At 46.9% G+C, this 18,809-nt stretch overlaps 1 protein-coding gene across 2 annotated transcripts in view; it reads left to right on the top strand.

Moving 5' to 3' along the window:
• The first annotated feature begins 1,594 nt into the window (after positions 1–1,594).
• SLC35D2 (solute carrier family 35 member D2) overlaps positions 1,595–18,809 on the top strand; it is a 56,105-nt gene continuing 38,890 nt past the window's right edge. The window contains exons 1-3 of one of the 2 annotated variants that reach the window (XM_081104212.1): positions 1,595–1,784; positions 12,878–12,911; positions 14,674–14,760. In XM_081104212.1, the coding sequence (XP_080960338.1) occupies positions 1,639–1,784; positions 12,878–12,911; positions 14,674–14,760 (267 nt within the window). In that variant the 5' untranslated portion in view covers positions 1,595–1,638. The remainder of the gene's footprint in view (positions 1,785–12,877; positions 12,912–14,673; positions 14,761–18,809) is intronic. The other variant, XM_081104211.1, reaches the window with a different exon arrangement.

Genomic DNA, 18,809 nt, shown 5'->3' with positions numbered 1-18,809 from the left:
CAGCCCTATGGCAGATCTTACATTAGGGAAATCAGGAATGGGATTTCATTTTACTTCTGTTCAAGATGTGTTGTATCTGGGGGCACCTGAGTCAAGCAGATCTTTGCATTTTTCATGACTTATTTTTGGTTTATCTTTAGTTCTGCACTGGAAATGGCAAGGTGCAGCCTGGGGCTTTGCAAAAGAATTGCAACTCCACTTCTGACGTCAACTGAGTAAGGATGAGATTTTAACAGCGATATGGTCTTGGAAGTATGGACATAGAAACAAATTAAATGCAAATATTAAGGCTGTCATTAAAAGTGACTTCATGTTTTGCAGTCAAAACTTATTTGGAGACTCACTGGAAACTTCAGTGATTTTTTAGGAAATTAACCAAAATGACTTCAAGTTCAGATGATTTTATTCAACTTGCCTATGAATTCATTTTCTATTTTAAAATGGTCTTGTGTGTTTTTTCTTGTTTTGGGTAATGTGGACTCTTCCTTCCTGCCTTTTTTAGTGCTAGTCATTTGTCAAAAGTTCTGCTTTAGTTCTTATCAGTGTTGAAAAGATTCTTGGTTGTTCAGTGCCTACAATGGAAAACCAATTGTATGCCATGGATATAATTAGGCTCAAACATCTAAGTTGAAATATTTAGCTTTTCTGAAAAGCTAAGATTTCAGATTTTTAAAGTTAATTATTTACAGTGAAAATATGGGACACTAAAAATTGCCAAAGCAGGTGGACTCTGGTCAGAGCGGGCGGTTCTGGGAGGCTCGCCTTCAGTTAACGTCACCAGCACACGTGCTTGGTTGCTGTCCCGAGAGAGAGGGCGTGGGCGCGGCGGGAGGCAACTGCAGAAAGCGCGCAGAAGCGAGGGAGCCTGAGCCCGCGCTCACGCACCAGCCCTCCCACTCCCGGCCTCCCGAACGGAAATGCACACACACACACACACACACACACACGAATGTTTGTGGAAACGTTTTTTAGAATCGCCCTAAACTGGAAACACCCTGCATGCCCACCAGCTGGCGAGGGGACACACTAGTGCTACTCGGTGAAAAGAAACGTGGGTGAGTCGCCAAAACGAAAAGAGGGGAAAAGCCTTAAAAGGGGACACAGGAATTTCTAGAAAAGGCAACTGTAACCCATGGCAATAGAGTAACTTCTGATTGACTTCATCCGGCAAAAAGGGCCCCTGGGGGTGGGGGGGGGGTGTTCTGTCTGGGTGGTGACATGGTGTATGCATTTGTCAAAAACATCACACTGACTCATAGAATCTGCATTCCATTTTGTGTAAACTGTACCTTTAAAAAGTACTGCAGAGAAAAAGTAAAGCCAACCCTAAAACTTAACTGCAGCGTTTCTCCCCAGAAGAGGTGCGGAGGAAGGCAGGGCTCCCCCAAGCCCGCTCTGCCCCCCGCCTCCCCGCCCCCGGACAGGTGCCCGGCGCGGGCTCCCGGACCAGCTCCCGCCGCGCGGCTCCTCCGCGCCCGCAGCTTTGGGGTGCCGGCCGGCCGCGCCGACACTGGGGTTCGCTGGGCCCCTTCCTGTTTGGACTGCGCCCTCTCGGGGCGACGGGGCGGAGACGGAACTGGGGCGGGGCGGCCCGGAGTGGGGCCGAGGCGGGCGGCGGGCGGCGGGCGCGGCGCGGGCATGACCCGCCAGGCCAATGGCGCGGGCGCGGACCCCGCCCCCGGCCGGCTGCCCCCCGGGATGGCCCAGCTGCTGTCGGCGCTCTTCTACGGGACCTGCTCCTTCCTCATCGTGCTGGTCAACAAGGCGCTGCTGACCACCTACGGGTGAGGCGGGCGCCAGGGGTCCGGCGGGGTCCGGGGGGGCGCTCAGCGGCGACCCGAGCCCGCACCGTCCGCGCCGCCGGCGGGGATGCGCGCGACCCGCGAGGTCCCGCGGGGCCGGCAGTGGCGGGGCCGCGGTTGCCCTCGGTGCGCTCAGGCCGGGCGGGCGGGCGGGGCCGGAAAGCGGAGTCCCAGTGCCCACGGGCGTCTGTGCTCCGCACCTTGACCGGGTTTCACAAGCCCGGGCCTCCTGGGAGCCCAGCCACACCTCGCCAAGTCCCCCTCCCTCGTGCGGGACGGCCTGGCCACTGCTTCCTCCCGCGGGGCAGCTCGCGACGCTGTGCTGCGGGAAACTTCGTCCCAGTGCTCCCAGGTGCACCATGAGCTGAACAAGTGAACACGTTTAAATATGTATCTAGAAGATGCTCAGGAAGCATGTCAGTCCTGAGCGGATAAGCTCATTTGTATTGTGTGATCTTTCTCAACCGACCGGACAGCTGGGGAAAACAATGCCAAGTTCCCATGATTACTATCTTGGATTGAGTGTGTGCTAAACCAGCAGATTTGCGGTTCCTTGAAACTTCTTGTAAGGACTAGAAAAACCTGTTTAATTCTGCTGTCACAGGAGCAGCGTTGAAAGCTGTGAATTCAGACCCAGCTCCACCGTGTCGTGGCTGTCCCTCCTGGGACAGTTAACAGTTAACAGTTAACAGTTTTCTCAGATGCAAAAGCTGGGTAATTACAACCCTGTAAGTCGCCTCCCAGAGCTTCCCAGGACCTGTCATAAGTGAGGCTCTTTGTAAACTATACTTGCTACAGACTGTAAATCAGCATTTTATAAAGAGCACAGGAGATGCCAGAGCATCGTCAGCCTTCTTATAATACTTGAGAAAGTGGACACCCACATGAGCTGGCTGGTTACACCGGCCACATACTTACTGAGCAGCACCTACTATGCGCCAAGCAGTTGCAGGCACCAGGGAAGCAGCTGTGAACAACACAAAGCCTCTGCTGGGAGGTCCCAGTTAGTGGTGGAGACAGAAAATAAACAAGTGGGTTCACGAATCAGCAAGATGGTTCCAGGTGTGAAATGCGAGTGCCCCGGTGGAGGGGTTGGTGCTGCAGCATTCCAGACAGCGGGGAAGGTGTTGAAGGGGCGTGGGCGTGGCCTGCTGCGGGAACAGAGACACGGCGCTGTGACTGGAGCTGAATGAGCAAGTGGAAGGAGGAGAGATGTCTGGGAGGTGGGCAGGGAAGGCAGGATCAGCTCCTTCATTCAATAATATTAATGAAGCAACTGTTTTGTGTCAAGCACTGTTCTAGGCACTTGGGATACAGAAGTGAACAAAGCAGATCAACATCCCAAGTGCCAAAGAGCGTACATCCATCCTCCCAGAGCTTACATGGAGCTTTCTAGTGAATCCTATATAATAAAAGCCTAATATGCTACGTGTCCGGTCGTCTGATCATCCATTCAACCAATCAAAGCGTAATATGCGAATGATATGCTAAGGTTGATCAACTGCTCACTATGATGTCCAGTGACTACCAGGAGGCAGACAGTCCAGTGGTCGACCAGTTGCTATGACGTCCAGTGACCACCACAGGGCAGATGCTCCAACCAGTAGGTTAGCTTGCTGCTGGGGTCTGGCCAATAGGGACTGAGCGAGATGGGCCGGACATGCCCTGGAGTCCTCCTGCGGTCCCTCTCCGGCTGGCCAACCTCCCGCGTCCCTTCCTGTCCCTGATTGTGCATTGGTGAGGTCCCTCAGTCTCCCTGCATCCTCTGGCAATCTAGGACCCCTTGGAGGATGTTGGAGAGCCAGTTTCGGCCCGATCCCACAGTTTCGGCTGAGGGACCCCACTGGTGCACAAATTTGTGCACTGGGCCTCTAATTAAGAAATAAACTGCTAGAATTTATGTCATGGCAGATGTGGCTGTGCAGTCAAGAGGAAAAAAATCAGGCAGGAAACGGAATGAGGTAGGGAGTGTGGGCATGGGAAAGCATTCCGTCTCGTCACGGTCAGTGAAGCCTCACCAAGGAAGTGACATTTGAGCCAAGACCTAAGTGAGACGAGTAAGGAGCTTGGGTGGGAACGAATGGTACTAGATGGGTCTCAGGTGATGGGTTGGTAGGTTGTGTAGGGCCTTTGCGGCCACCGTGGGGGCTCTGAGCTGGTTGGGAGCCACTGGGAGGAGCAGAGGAATAGCAGGGTCTAAATCACTCTGCCTGCTGTGTTGAGATCAGATATTGGGGGACAAGGGTAGAAGCAGGGAGACCTTCAAACCAAACAAATTATTTTAATTGTAGTCTGAATGCAATTGCAAGTCCCTGGGAAGGTTTTACAAAGGGAATGCTATGACATAACTTGTGTTTTTAAGATTTCTTTGGCTGATGGGTGGGTGGAGAAGTAATGATATTGGGAGCAGGGAGAAGAGCTAGGAAGCAACTGCAGTATTCTAGATAATTCTACGAGATTGCTTGGACTGGGGTAGGGTTAGCATGGGGTATGGGGGAGCAATAGATTTTGGGTATTTTTTGGTGGGCCTATGGCTGTTCATACTGCCACCAGGTCTCTCCCAGAGTTGCAGCGTGCTTGCTGGTGTCCATGGGAAACACAGACCCTGCTTTGAAGAAATCAGAATAGCCCAATGCCTAAACCTGGGCCATCTAACACATGCAGTGGAAGCCAATGAAAACGAACACGTGAACACCTAGGGTACAACACGAGAGATCGCTGTTCGTGGGCGTGTTTGGGAGTGGTTGGGCGTTGTGCCAGACGACACGAGCAGCTCAGCCCCACGTTCTGAACCCGAGTGAGCAGGTGTACTTTCTGGCCAGGTAGTCAGTGCCTCCAACACGGGCCTTCTTGTTGGAAGAGGGAGCAGTAAGCACGGCGGGAGCGCTTGGAAGATGAAGGGCAGTGCCCAGCCAGGAAGAGGATTACGGGAGACAGCCCATGCTCCCGCCTTTCCATCTTTAGCATTTCGAGTTCCACAATTGAAGGAGAAACTAGAGTTTTTGTCTCAGGGAGACAAAACCCTTGTAACCCTCCTATGAATCGGTTCACATTTCTGTAATGCCGTGTGTTATGCGATGGGAGAACCCCGTTCAAATAACACTGTCCATTCTCTCTTCTCAGCATGCTTCAGGAGCAGGTTTGAGGGGAGGAGGGTTGGTGTGATTTGGTTACGGCAATAACCATGGACACCTGATCTGAGCATTAGCTGCTCGGGCGATGTCGTGTTGTAGGTTGTACAGAAGGACGATCTTAGTCCTCACTGCCTTCACAGGTCAGGGAGCTGTAGCTCAGGGGACGTTTTTTCTCTGATTTTGAGCAGATTGTGGTTGGGGTACAAGGCGGATGGTGGTCTTAGTTATTTGTTTTGGTTATTTTATTTGGTTTTAGTTCAACATCATGCTATCTTTTCCCGGTTGGACAGAGGTCGCTGGCGGCCTGGAACTGTCAGCCGGTGCTGGGATGAGCGGGGAAAGCAAGGCTTTCAGATTCATGGTGGCTGGGCAGGTGGTCAGCGGTTTTGTTGCCGCTTTAATGCTATTTTTAAACAGCGGTTCTCAACCTGTGGGTCGCGACCCCTTTGGCGGTCGAATGATCCTTTCACAGGGGTCGCCTAAGACCGTCCTGCATATCAGATATTTACATGATGATTCATCACAGCAGCAACATGACAGTGATGAAGTAGCAAGAAAATAATTTTATGGTTGGGTCACACCATGAGGAACTGTATTTAAAGGGCCAGAGGTTGAGAGCCACTGCCTTATGACATGGAAACGTAGAAATGATGCTTTCAAAACACAGAGCTAAATGGCATCCAGCTCACAAGCGCGGCTGTGTGTCTCCTCTTTCTGCCCCCCGGGGCGAGGGGCTCACCCAGCAGCGGGTCCCACACCCGCCGGGTGGTGGGAGGTTTCTATACCAGCAAGAGCGGCAGACGGCATCCGTGGGGCAATGGGAAGTCGGCGGTAAGGAACGAAACCAGTTCTCAATTTTCTCAGAACTCTGATGAAAACGTGCCTCTCCGGAAGACGCTGCTCGCAGCCAGGGGCCAGAGCGGCGGAGGGGCCGGTGGCTCCCTAGCGACTCCTCCCTGCCCCCCGCGCCCCCCCACCCCCCCAGCACTTTCCTGCTCCCAGTGATGGGACCCGAGCCCCGGGACTCCGAGTGGAGAGGCCTGGTCACCCCTGGCTGCAGCGTGCACGCGCAGCACCCGGAGCCATGGCGGCTGGTCCCATGCCCCTGCCGGGCGGCTCCCAGGGCCACTGCTCCAGCCTCCGGCGGTCCACAGGGCCAGCCCTGGAAGCCATGTGGCTGCCATCAGGCCCCTGCCTGGGCTGTCGTGTCCAGCACCGCCGCCCCCTTTCATCTGCCTCCTTCCTTCAGAGCTTGAGCAGCTCTGACTGTCCCGAGAGAAAAACCACTGGTCTGGTGGGTTGGACGCTGAATTGTTGACCAGGAACCGCCAACAGCTCTCCTTGTCCCAGAAATGGCTCTTTCAGGCGTTGCTCTTGATGTGACACCTCCACACCCCCATCCTCCTCCTGCTCTTCAGATGGATGGATTGAAGACAGATGCATAGATTGAATTACTTTTTACATAAACGGTCCACACTATAAGTGTCACATACTCATCTATAATAATAAAAGCATAACATGCTAATTAGACCGGACGTCCTTCTGGACGAAGCCGGAGCTGCCAGGGAAGCCCGGGTCCCGGGTCCCAGAGGGAAGCTGGTGCCGGCAGCCGGGGGAAGGAAGGCCTGCTCTTGCACAAATTTCGTGCATGGGGCCTCTAGTTTATTTATAAATAGTTTTCCTGAATCCAAAAAGGAGTTGGGAAGGGGACTTTCACTTAATTACTTAATTTTTTTGAGGATCACCTACATCCTCCCCATCACATTTTATGATGAAAAGTTTTAAGCATACAGAAAAATGGAAAGCAAAGTACAATGAACACCCATATGCACACCACTGAGATGCAAGGGTTAACATGTTGCCATTTGCATTTTTTCCTCAGAACCATTGAAAGTAAGTTGCAAACATCATGATATTCGCTCTGAAATACCTCAACATGCCTCTCCTGAAATGTGGATATTCTTCTACATAGTTATCATTTTTTTCTGTTAAATTTAGCAGCAATTTCCAAAAATAATCTATTACCAACTTTATACTTATTCCTATTGTCCCCAAGAAGTTTTTATAGTTGTTTTTATGAAGTTTTTAAGTTGATTGGAATGAAAATCCAATCCAGCTTCATGCACTGCATTGAGCTATGTCTTGAGTTTATTTCCATCTGGAAAAGGGCCTCATTCCACCCCTTGGCCAGCTGTGTGTAAAATGCCCCATGGTCTGGATTTCCTGGTTTATTTCCTTAAGTCTCATTGAGTTTATTTTCCTCTATTCCCTCCCTGGAAGTTAGATCTAAAGATTTGATTACAGGCAGATTAAACATTCTTGGCAACACGACTTCATTGCTGGCCCTGTGAACTTCCTGTTACATCTTATCAGGGTTGTATCCCATTAATCATGCTGCCTGCATTTGAAGTCTTAATTAAGGTGGAGAATGCAAGTTGCATGTAAGTATGAAATTTACTTCTAAGTGATTTGAATGGAGAAAAGAGAAAGTTCAACTAAAAGAATAGTTGACTTTCAAGTATATATTTCTTCACTACAAGAGTTAATATTTCTTATAAGATCCCTCTAAGATTTAGAGGTCATGAAAAACATTAAGAAGTTGAAGTGATTATGTTTATTTTATAAACACGTTTCAATTTATGATAATATGTATAAACTCTCTGCTGTGAAAGGTGACTCCTGCACACTTCTCCCTCCACCCCCTCCTCTAAAAGTTCTTTATAATGTAGCATCCGGTGCTGTAATTATAATCCCAAGTTGTTTGACTCTGTTCTGTTAGATGGATACAGTGATCAGTAACAGCCCTTTACCACAATGTCTCCGTTCCAGGGTTCTTCATGTTGATTTGACTCCTAATGGGTGCATTCCCTTGTCAGGTAGTTTTTTTTATGGAGAGTTCATGGCTGCTGTGTTAATCATGTTCAGCATTCTTAATAGATTTTTCTGCAAACAGGTGTGCCTTTAGATCTGAAAACCCAGTTTATTTATTTTCTTTATGCCATAGAAATGACTTTCTTTTATCTTTAAACTAGTGGCCTGGTACACAAAATTCGTGCACATTAAAAGGGAATTAATTAGAGGAAATATTTTAATATTGCTATTTGCCTTTTCTCTATAATAGAAGTGTCAGAGATAAAAGAAAATTAATAAAATGTATATGAAAATCTCCCTCCTGTCAGAGTCTGGGGCATGCCTCGGGATCCAGAGTCAAGTTCCTCCCCAGCCGCATGCACCTCGAAATCACGCAAGACCCAGACCCAGCCAGCCCCACCCCCATCAAGCCCCAGCAGGCAGGGGATACAGTCTCAGGTCCCGCATCAAGCCCTGCCGGGCGGGGGGGCGCAGCCTCAGGTTCCCCGGTGGGGGAGAGTGAACCTGTGACCCAGGTCCGTGCCCTTGACTGGGAATCGAACCCTCGACCCTTCTATGTGTAGGCTGGTGCTCCAACCAGTGAGCCACACCAGCCAGGGCGTCATCATTTTCTTATTAAGGTGTTCTTTAGCTGGAAGCAATTATGAGGAGTTCCTTCTCTCCATGTGTTATATTTTCTTCTAGGCTGGGCTCTTTGTCTCCCTCCTGAAAGCCTTTCGTTGTTGTTGTTTTACTGTTCGTTTATATTGTTGTCTTTTATTTTGTTTGCTGTCCCACGTTGTGATCTGCAGGAGGCAGACTCTGGGATTGGGGGGATGTATCTGATGGCACTCTGGGATCCGCTCCAGCGCAGGGGATGAGGGAAGCAGGGTTAGGCAGAGGGAGGGGTGGGGCTGTGCTGTGCTCACCACAAAGCTGATCCCACTGTGACAGAGTTGTCCTGAGTTGGGGCGAGAGGCCATAGCCTTTCTACCTCTGCACAGACCAGCGGTTGGAATGCAGGCTGCTCTCAGAGAGGGCGTGTGCCATGGGCAAGGCAGCATTTTTCACCTGAGGATGCATGTGGGCTCCTAGGGAATGAAGCTGCAGTTCAGAAGAGGGTAGATATCTGGTTGGCACTAAACCCAGCGTCCATCCGTTAGAGTCAATTTTATTCTCACGTGGTACTGTCCAGATATTTTTCTGATTTTTCATTCTCTTCTTACCTGTCTGAAATAGGTGTGTTTCCTTCTGATAGGCAGATCGAGGGTGAGGTGGTTTGTTTTTTTAATTTCCCCCTATTTTTGTAGGTTGGGAGCCAGTGAAGGGTCGGACAGTGGGTGAGTCCGGTGAGGTGGTGGGCTGCCTTCAGGATGGTGTGATGTGGGGGTCAGGGTTATGCATCTACATTACCCAGAGCCATTTGTGGAAAGACATCTTCTCCCCATTGCTCTGCACTGTCACCTTTGTCACGAATCAGTCTATGTCTGTGTCTGCCCATCTCCGTTCTCTTCCATTGGCCTATTGGACTGTCATTGTCCGGATAGCACCCGTCTCATTTCTTGTAAGTTTACGATGGATGCTGACATCTAGTAGAGTCATTTCTTCTTCAAGATTATCTTGGGCAACCTTTGCGCTCCTTGCCTTTCTATTCACCTTTAGGATCACTTGTCAGTTTCCACAGAGCACCTGCTGATGTTTGTATGGAGATCGCGTGGATTGTGGGGCTCAGGTTGGGCATGATGGTCCTTTCCACAGAGCACCTGTTGATGTTTGTACGGAGATCGCGTGGATTGTGGGGCTCAGGTTGGGCACGATGGTCCTTGCTACAAGTGGGTTTCCAATCTGAGAGCGTTATTAGGGCTTCTTTATTTTTTAAAATATTGACTTACAGTTTTCTATGTAGAGGTGTTTCTTGGAAATATTTTATTAGTTTTATGCCTGGGTATATTATTTAAAAAAACACACACATCCAAAACAATGTTATGAATTACCATGTAGCCATCACTCAGTTTCCACAGCTTTGTTGCATTTATATCTCTCCTTTGCTCAATTCCACCATTTCCTCCCAGCTTATTTGGAAGCAAATTTAAAAAGATATTGCTCCAGCCGGTTAGGACCAGTGGATAGAGCGTCGGCCTGCAGACTGAAGGGTCGCGGGTTCAATTCCTGCCAAGGGCACATGCCTGGGTTGTGGGCTCGATCCCCAGTAGGAGGTGTGCAGGAAGCAGCCAATCAATGATTCGCTCTCATCATTGATGTTTCTCTCTCTCTCTCTCTCTCTTCCTTCCTCTCTGAAATCAATAAAAATATATTTAAATATATATATACTAGAGGCCTGGTGCACAAAAATGTGTGCACTCGGGGGAGGGGTCTCTCAAACCTCTTGCAGTCTGGGACCCCTCGGAGGATGTCCACCTGCTGGCTTAGGCCCGCTCCCTCGGGGATTGGGCCCAAGCTGGCAGTCAGACATCCCTCTGGCAGCCCAGCAGCCCTTGGGGGATGTCCACTTGCCAGCGGGGAGGAGGCCTAAGCTGCAGTCGGACATCCTTAGCGCTGCTGAGGAGGCGGGAGAGGCTCCCACCACCACCACTGTACTGGCAGCCATCAGCCTGGCTTGTGGCTGAGCAGAGCTCCCCCTGTGGGAGCGCACTGACCACCAGGAGGCAGCTCCTGCATTGAGCATTTGCCCCCTGGTGGTCAGTGTGTGTCATAGTGACCAGTGATTCCCAGTCCTTCTGCTGTTAGGGTCAGTTTGCATATTACCCTTTTATTATATAGGATAGAGCATCCATGGGCAAACTACAGCGCGCGGGCCGGATCCGGCCCATTTGAAATGAATAAAACTAAAAAAAAAAGACCGTACCCTTTTATGTAATGATGTTTACTTTGAATTTATATTAGTTCACACAAACACTCCATCCATGCTTTTGTTCCAGCCCTCCGGTCCAGTTTAAGAACCCATTGTGGCCCTCGAGTCAAAAAGTTTGCCCACCCCTGGGATAGAGACCTGGTGCATGGGCGGGGGCGGCTGGTTTGCCCTGAAGGGTGTCCTGGATCAGGGTGGGGGTCCCGCTGGGGTGCCTGGCCAGCCTGGGTGAGGGGCTGAGGGCTGTTTGCAGCTGGTCACACCCCCTTCAGTGTAGGGGTCCCCACTGGGGTGCCTGGCCAGCCTGGGTGAGGGGCTGATGGCTGTTTTCAGGCTGGCCACACATTCTTTAGGGTGAGGGGTCCCCACTGGGGTGCCAGGCCAGTCTGGGTGAGGGACTGAGGGCTGTTTTCAGGCTGGCCAAGCCCCCCTGCGACAGAAGCTCCCAGCCTCTCCTTTTTTTCTTTTTTTTTATTCTTGGATTTATTTACCTTCTATAATTGAAACTTTGTAGCCTTGAGAGGAGCTAAGAGCTGACCAGGGTGGGCAGGAGGGAAGCTTCCTGCTCGGTCCAGCTCCGTGGCCACGGCCAGCTGAAACCAGATATCTGGGGTTTATTTACCTTCTCTAATTGAAACTTTGTTGCTTTGAGTGGAGCTCAGAGCCACCACAGCAGGCGGGAAGCGTGGCTTCCTCCATCATTGGGGCAACCAAGCCTTCTGCTTGCTCCAGCTCCGTGGCTGCCGGCCGCCATCTTGGTTGGGTTAATTTGCATATAGTTGCTCTGATTGGCTGGTGGGCATGGCTTAAGGTGTAACAAAAGTACGGTCAATTTGCATGTTTGTCTTTTATTAGTGTAGATATCATTATAGGCATTGCAATATGTATTTCTAAGACATAAGAAGGACTCTTGTTTAAAAAAGATAAACATCACCCAAGGCGAGGAGGCGACGTTGCTTCTCCTGGTCTTGAAGCTGCCAAACCTGCCCACACCTCCAGGGTGTGGGGCCCATGGGGAAGGCTGTGGAGGAGGGCATGCAGGCCACGCCCACGCAGGCCGGCTCAGCTCTGACACCAGGAGGCATGGAGACTTCCGAGGAGTGGGCCACTGGTCATTCACGCCAAGCAGCCTAGCGGAGGGAGAGCCAGGGGTGGGCAAGGGCCCAGCAGGCTGGGGCCAGGGGCTGACCAGAAGGACCTGGTGGTAGAAATCACCAAAAAGCCTCAGGTCATTGTGGACTACGTGAGTGGACGGTCCGGTCCTAACCAGGCTCTGGGCAAGACGGAAAGCCCTCGGCCTCAAGCTCTGCAGGAAGGACAGGGGATGCTGCTGGAGAAGGGGCTGAGGGCAAAGTGAACACAAGCCTCAAAGTCCGTGCGACCGGCCACTTTCCTGGGGGGGTGGGACGGGGGTCTCTGCCTGCGACCACCGCACCAGCGTGGGCCTCTTCATGGGGCCAGCGGAACACAGGTCAGCCCTGCAGGAACCCCTTCCTCCCCAACTGCTGACAGACAAAGCCTTGTAGAGGGTTTGCTTCTGCTGATGGTTTTTCCTCCCTAACCTCAAGTTGGGGTGCAATACTGCTGGCCTCGCCCGCAGTGTGGGGTGTGGCTCCGGGGGCTGCGTGGGCGGCCCTCGCAGGGCGGGTCCAGTGCAGCACCAGGCAGGTGACCCTCCTGTCCGGCGGTTAGAGATGCCACGAGCGGCTGCTGCCCATAAAACAAAAGGCCCAGCGTCATTTTGTACCTGAAAATGTAGAAATAATTCCTTGAACCATAAAATACCCAGTTAGCGTTAGTTGGTGTTTTTTGGTGCTAGTGTAAATGATGTCTTTAAGATTTTCATTTTCTTTGTGTCTTTCTGGTATAGAGATATTTTTTATATGTTGGTCTTGTATCCAATAATCTTGCCCAAGTATTCATTACTTCTGATAATTTTTCCCTTGGCTTCCTATATACATAATCATGATGTTTGTTAATATAAGGACAGTCCAGCTCAAGGGGCAATAAAGTTTGCCAGGTTTTGCAACCATCAGTTTAAAAAGTAAAAGAGAAACCAACAGATAAAAAGTGAACGAATTTGATGTTAAGATTTCATCTAAGGTGGAAAAAAAGTTGAAGACTTTTTAAATAACGCCTATCACTGTGTATTATAGACTGTCCCCAAATTTTTATGAGTTGCTAAAATCACTTGTTATTCTATGTTTTGTTTTGTTTTGTAGTTTCCCATCACCAATTGTTCTTGGAATTGGACAGGTAAGTGGAAAAAAAAGTCAACCTCTTAATTAGTCAGTACACGTGGTGCAGTTTTCAGTGCTTTTGTGTATGACTGTGGCTTACAAATGTATTCATCTCATCATGGTACTTTTGGTGAAGTAATATGAAATAACACATATTTTATGTCATTCTAGAATTTAGGAACAGTGTATCTGTAGGAAAAACAAGTACTGATTTTAATTTCCTTAATGAAATTTAATTACTTTAAAACAAGGGGCCAGAAGACTGCAGTTTCCAAGGTCTGTCTGGTGGGTAACAAAGGAATGGCTGGGGGCCGAGGGTGGTACCGGGAACACAGCTACCATTGAGATGTGCACCTGCGACTCGGTTGAAGCTGGTGTGCCAGAGAGGAAAAGGGTACGGAGATGAGTACGGCCCACGGGGCCCTGATTATCAGAACTCCAGAGTTTTTTCAAGAGAAGCAGGTGTTTGAGTTTTTATGTCAGATCTCCCACTGGTAAATGCCAGCATTGGATCCAATTTCACAAGACTCTCGATGGGCCAAACAGAACATGTTTGCTTCCTGTGGTTTGTGATTTTTGTTCTCAGGTATAAAGTTGACCTGGAAAATCTTTCGGACTAACCTGCTTGGCTGTTTCTGAAATTTCCCATTAATATTAATTTGTGGATTGTTTATTCTTTTGGTCATAGGCTGGTGATTTCCATAGATAAGTGGTAACAGGCATCAGAGGTTTTATTTGTCCTGCTTTGCTTTAATTTATAGGGAGAAAAAAATTAAAATTATGGAAATTATATCTTGTTAACTGTGTAATTGTGAATCCTGAAAAGCTGTCATTTATATGATTAAACATTGTTCTGGTTCCATGTTTTGCTAATAAGGTACTCTTTGAAACATCATGTTAGGGGAAAAAACAAACAATATATTTCCTTAAGGTGAAAAAATATGTCATCTTTATATTTCATTGTGAAAATACGTACAGAAAAGCATTTAAAAGATTAGTGATAAGCTGTCCTTTGTAATCCCTGAGGCAAATAAAATCCCTGCTGTACTCAAGGTAAATAAAGGCTTTTTGATTTTTAATGTTGGGGGAAGAGGCCAGCAGACCTATTTTTAAAAGTCTGAATTACAGAATATTTTAAATAAGTGTTAGTATATTTCTGTAAGAATTATAAAGTAACTCATAAATGCAAACCACAGTTATAATTCAGCATGGGTTCCAGTTATATGAATCTATCATAAGTATTAAGTTTGTAAACTTATTGGGATCAAGGTTTAGGATTATGACCATGTTGAAGGAGTCTTTAAATTTTTGCATCCTAGTCCTAGCTGGTTTGGCTCAGTGGATAGAGCACGGGCCTGCATACTGAAGCATTCCAGGTTCGATTCTGATCAAGGGCACATGTCCGGGTTTCAGGTCCGATCCCCAGTAGGGGCCGTGCAGGAGGCAGCCGGTCAATGATTCTCTCTTATCCATTTTTTAAAAAATATTTTTATTGATTTCAGAGATAAAGGGAGAGGGAGAGAAATATAGAAACATCAATGATGAGAGAGAATCACTGCCTCCCCTCCCCTATTGGGAATCAAGCCTGCAACCCAGACATGTGCCCTTGACTGGAATGGAACCTATGATGCTTCAGTCTGCAGGCTGGTGCTCTATTCACTGAGCAAACCAGCTATGGCAGCTATATTGCTTTTTGATGAATCTGTTTTCTTCTGATGTCTTTGTACCTCAAACAGTCCACATATTTTGCTGAAGTTTCTTTTCCCCCCCTTTTTTAGATGGCGGCTACCATAATGATACTGTATGTGTCCAAGCTAAATAAAATAATTCACTTCCCTGATTTTGACAAGAAAATTCCTGTAAAGGTATGTGAGTAAAAGGACATATAGCTCTGATGGAAGATGTGAAAATATTACATAACGGCCGTGACCTTTGCAGTGGGGTTCAGGATCTGAAGGAGGGACTGACGCACAAATGAAAATACTATACACGAAATATGAATTTAGAAGGCATTGGGGGCCAGGCGGAGCCTCTTTCTTGAAGAGACATACCAAGACTCGGTCCTGTCTGCTTTTCATTCAATTTTAGATACACATCTTGCCCTCTAGCAATGCATACAGGCATATCAAAGGTAACGTTTGGTAAATAGTAAAAGGATTATCAGGTTAGGGAATTGCCTTGTGTCACCACTATCTCAACACGGAACAATCGAACAATTGGTGCTTAGCATCAGCCCTACTAACGCCCAAGGTCCATCAGCCTTCCATGTTCCTTGATGCACTCTCATGACAATATTGGCAAGTGGTGGCTACCTGCATCTCCCCCTTTTTGTTTTCTTAATAAATCTTGAAAGGTGTATGCCGTCTGCAGGGCTCAAGTCCTTTTAAGACTCTTCATTTCGTGTCTGCAGACTAGAATTAAACACATAAGAACAAGATTGAGACAGACAATAGTGGTTATGCTAAGAGGCAGATGTAAAGAGATCCAGTGAAAGGGATTAAATTCTTTCAAGTCCTTTTTAAATGGCTGCCAGGCGTCTAAGGAACTAGTTTGTAGTAGGCTCCTTCCTTGGCCATCAGTTCTTTATGGGTCCCCTTCTCAATCACTGTCCCCTGTGACATGACAGCCATGATATTTGAGTTTGGGATGGTGGACAAATGGTGGGCAATGACAGTGCAGGTCCATCCTTCTCTGGCTTTGTCCAGGGCAACCTGCACCTTTGCACAACTGATGACTGCTAGCATGGCAAGGAAAACATTCTCAGGGTTCTTGTTTTCTCACAAACTCGCTGAGCTTTCTGGACTGTCTTCTTTACCATCCCCCAGGTCATCTGCGGACTGTTTGTCATCTGTCTTGTCTGTCTCGTTCTCCTTCCATTCCTTATCTTCAGCATCTTGCTTGGGGCTACTGCTGTCTTTGGCTGGAGTAGTCGATTGTCTGCAGCCACAGGTACAAGACAAGGCTCCAGGTGCAAGGTCCTCATTAGTTTCATCAATTCCTCCCTCAGATCCATGTTGAAGTTTAATGTTCCTTGCAGGAATCCACATGGGCTTGGAGGAGTTTTCTGGAAATACACAAGCATATTCTCGACCAAAGGTTAATAAAGTTGGGACCTTTTCATAAACTAGACTCAGGATCCTTCCATTTGATCAAGCCCTTTTTCTTCTGGCTTATTCTGACACCAGTGTAAGTCCATAGGTGTCTTGCCATCAGCATTACAAGTGAAAAATTTTAAAGTAATTAAGGCTTGGTGTAGTCTACCTACAGGAGATTTCTCCAGCATCACTATTCCCCCTTTTTGTTTTTCAAGTTGGGATTTTAGTCGCTGCTGTTGGCGTTCTATAATTGCCTGTCCTTGGCAATTGTACGGTATTCCCGTAATGTGCCTGTTGTAATTGTATGCATTTCCTTTTGTTAAAGGACCAGGCAGGGTGGTATGAGCCCTAATATGAGTAATAAAAAGGGATATTGTCTTTGCTGTACAATTTGCTGTACCTGTTTAAATAGTATAAATAGACTTTGGTCACTGAGCCATTTTAACTGAGTAGTCTCAATTCTGTTTACCAGGCCAGCACTATAGGCAGAATCAGAAATAACATTGAGAGGCTCCTGGAAAGTCTGCAATGCAGCCTTGACAGCTTCTAATTCAATTCTTTGCACAGAAGTGTGACTGGTCTGGATGACTCGGTCTGAATTCATCATATGATAAACAGCTTTGCCATTAGATGAACCATTGGTAAAAACAGTTAATGCTCCAGGAATGGGTTCCTGTATTTTTTGGTATAATAGGGGTATAATATAAAAATTGTAGTAACTTGTTTTTTAGTAGGTGACAACTAAATTCTCCTGAATATCTTCTTAGTCTAATCTGCCAATTTAAATCAGTCTGAAATAACATTTCTAATTGCTTTCCAGTGAGGGGAAGATAGATGCATTGGGGTTCTTCTGTTCTGAGCTGCCTGCAGTGCTTTCTGAGTTGAGATAGTAATTGAGCCATGAGTTCTATATATGTACCTACAGTTTTAGAGGATTGATGCCCTAGGTCAGTGGTCGGCAAACTCACTAGTCAACAGAGCCAAATGTCAACAGTACAACGATTGAAATTTCTTTTGAGAGCCAAATTTTTTAAACTTAAACTATATAGGTAGGTACATTGTTATTAACTTAATTAGGGTACTCCTAAGCTGGCCTTTGCTAAAAACGTCCTCAATCTGATTGAGGTCCGTTCGCTGAGGTCGACCCCTTCCAACTCTCGCATCCACACTCATCTTGTATACTTGTTTCATCTATCTCCTTTCCGAAAACCAACATCTGCACATGGGCCACGAAGTTTCAATCGCACTGTACGTGTGCGCCCGCACGTGGTATTTTGTGGAAGAGCCACACTCAAGGGGCCAAAGAGCCGCATGTGGCTCGTGAGCCACAGTTTGCTGACCACTGCCCTAGGTGGACCCACTCAATAATAGTAAGAGAGCTTTTATTTTGGAAGATGACTCCAGTGGGACTATTTGCAGTAGGTTTTATCTGTCCTAATAAAGGCAATTCGGGCTGTACCCATGCTACTTGGGATGAGGAGATTCCCTGCTCAATTCCTAGTAACTCCTTCCTAGCTTCATTTGTTAATGTTTGAGGTGAGGAAAGATTAGAGTCACCCCTAAGTATATTGAATAAATTTGTCATTTCTTCTGTAGAGATTTTTAGATAAGGTCTTAACTAATGAATGTCCTCTAATAATTTCTAAAAGTCACTTAAGGTCTTAAGGCAATTCTTTTGTATTTCTATCTTTTGAGGCCTAATACATTGATTTTCAATTACAGTTCCTAGATATTTGAAGGGCGTTTCTTTCTGTACCTTTTTCGGAGCAATTTTTAAGCCCCATTGAGGGAGTTTCTTTTTAATTGGGTAAACATTGCTAAAGTTTGCTTTTCCTGTGGGCTTGACATAAATCGCTACATTAAAGACTTTTACTTTCTTTTAAACAGAACAACCAACTTGGTTGCTTTTCAGAAAAACAGGTAGGAAAGAAACATGCTGACCAATACTGCAATGCATACATTTCAAGTAAAAGTAACCTTTTTTTATGGTGTCTTATTAATGGTGAGATTTAATGCTTGAATAATAATTTTTAGTTTACTTTGTAAATAGTAGTGGAAGAGATTTTTAATTTTCTCTTTATTAAGCTTAAATTTACTTTTAAACAGTATTCTTTTTGGCTAGTGCTTATTTGCATATATATGCAAATTTTACTTTGGACTTTGTTAGAACCAATTGCTCATAAAATATTGGCTTCTCATATAAATGAGTTTATATGAGACCTTGATTATATTGTGAAAAGCTAACTTATTAAGTAATTTAAGTAGGCATCTTTATTGCAAAAGCAAAGTAAGCAAACTTATACATTTGAACCATGAAGCATAGATGCCGCCCCACCCCTCAGCCAATCTGAAGAGCAGGCTGGGTGGGGATCTGAGGCATTATGTATGCTCCTGTATTAAAATTCTGCTGCTGAATATTCTGGTTTAGCTTAAGAAGTAGCCAGCAACCTTGTCCTGCCAGGCTTGGAGACCGAAACCTCACTTTCTTGCTCAGAGTAAAATGGCCCTTTTACAATTCTTGTAAATAGTTAATTTTATAACTTCTTTCTTTCAACATTTCTCATCACATACGCAACCTTCACAAATTTCACACTTTCAAATTAGCCTTCAAACCTTCTTTCTATGTCCTTCAAAAATGCATAACCATGCCGTAGACCTTCCATTAAGTATTTCCACTCTAATGTTCATTCTCTCTGTCATCAACTTGCATATACCATCCGCAACTTGCACAGTTAAAACCATACAATATTTAAACCTTAATTTTCCAATGACAATTAAAAGTAAACAGCCAGCATTGACATTTATGAATATTCTCACCT

Source organism: Myotis nattereri, assembly GCF_964212035.1.
Source record: "Myotis nattereri genome assembly, chromosome: 12".
Classification (NCBI taxonomy): Eukaryota; Metazoa; Chordata; class Mammalia; order Chiroptera; family Vespertilionidae; genus Myotis; species Myotis nattereri.
Note: the sequence above shows the minus strand (reverse complement) of the source record. Positions and strands in the feature narration are given on the sequence as shown.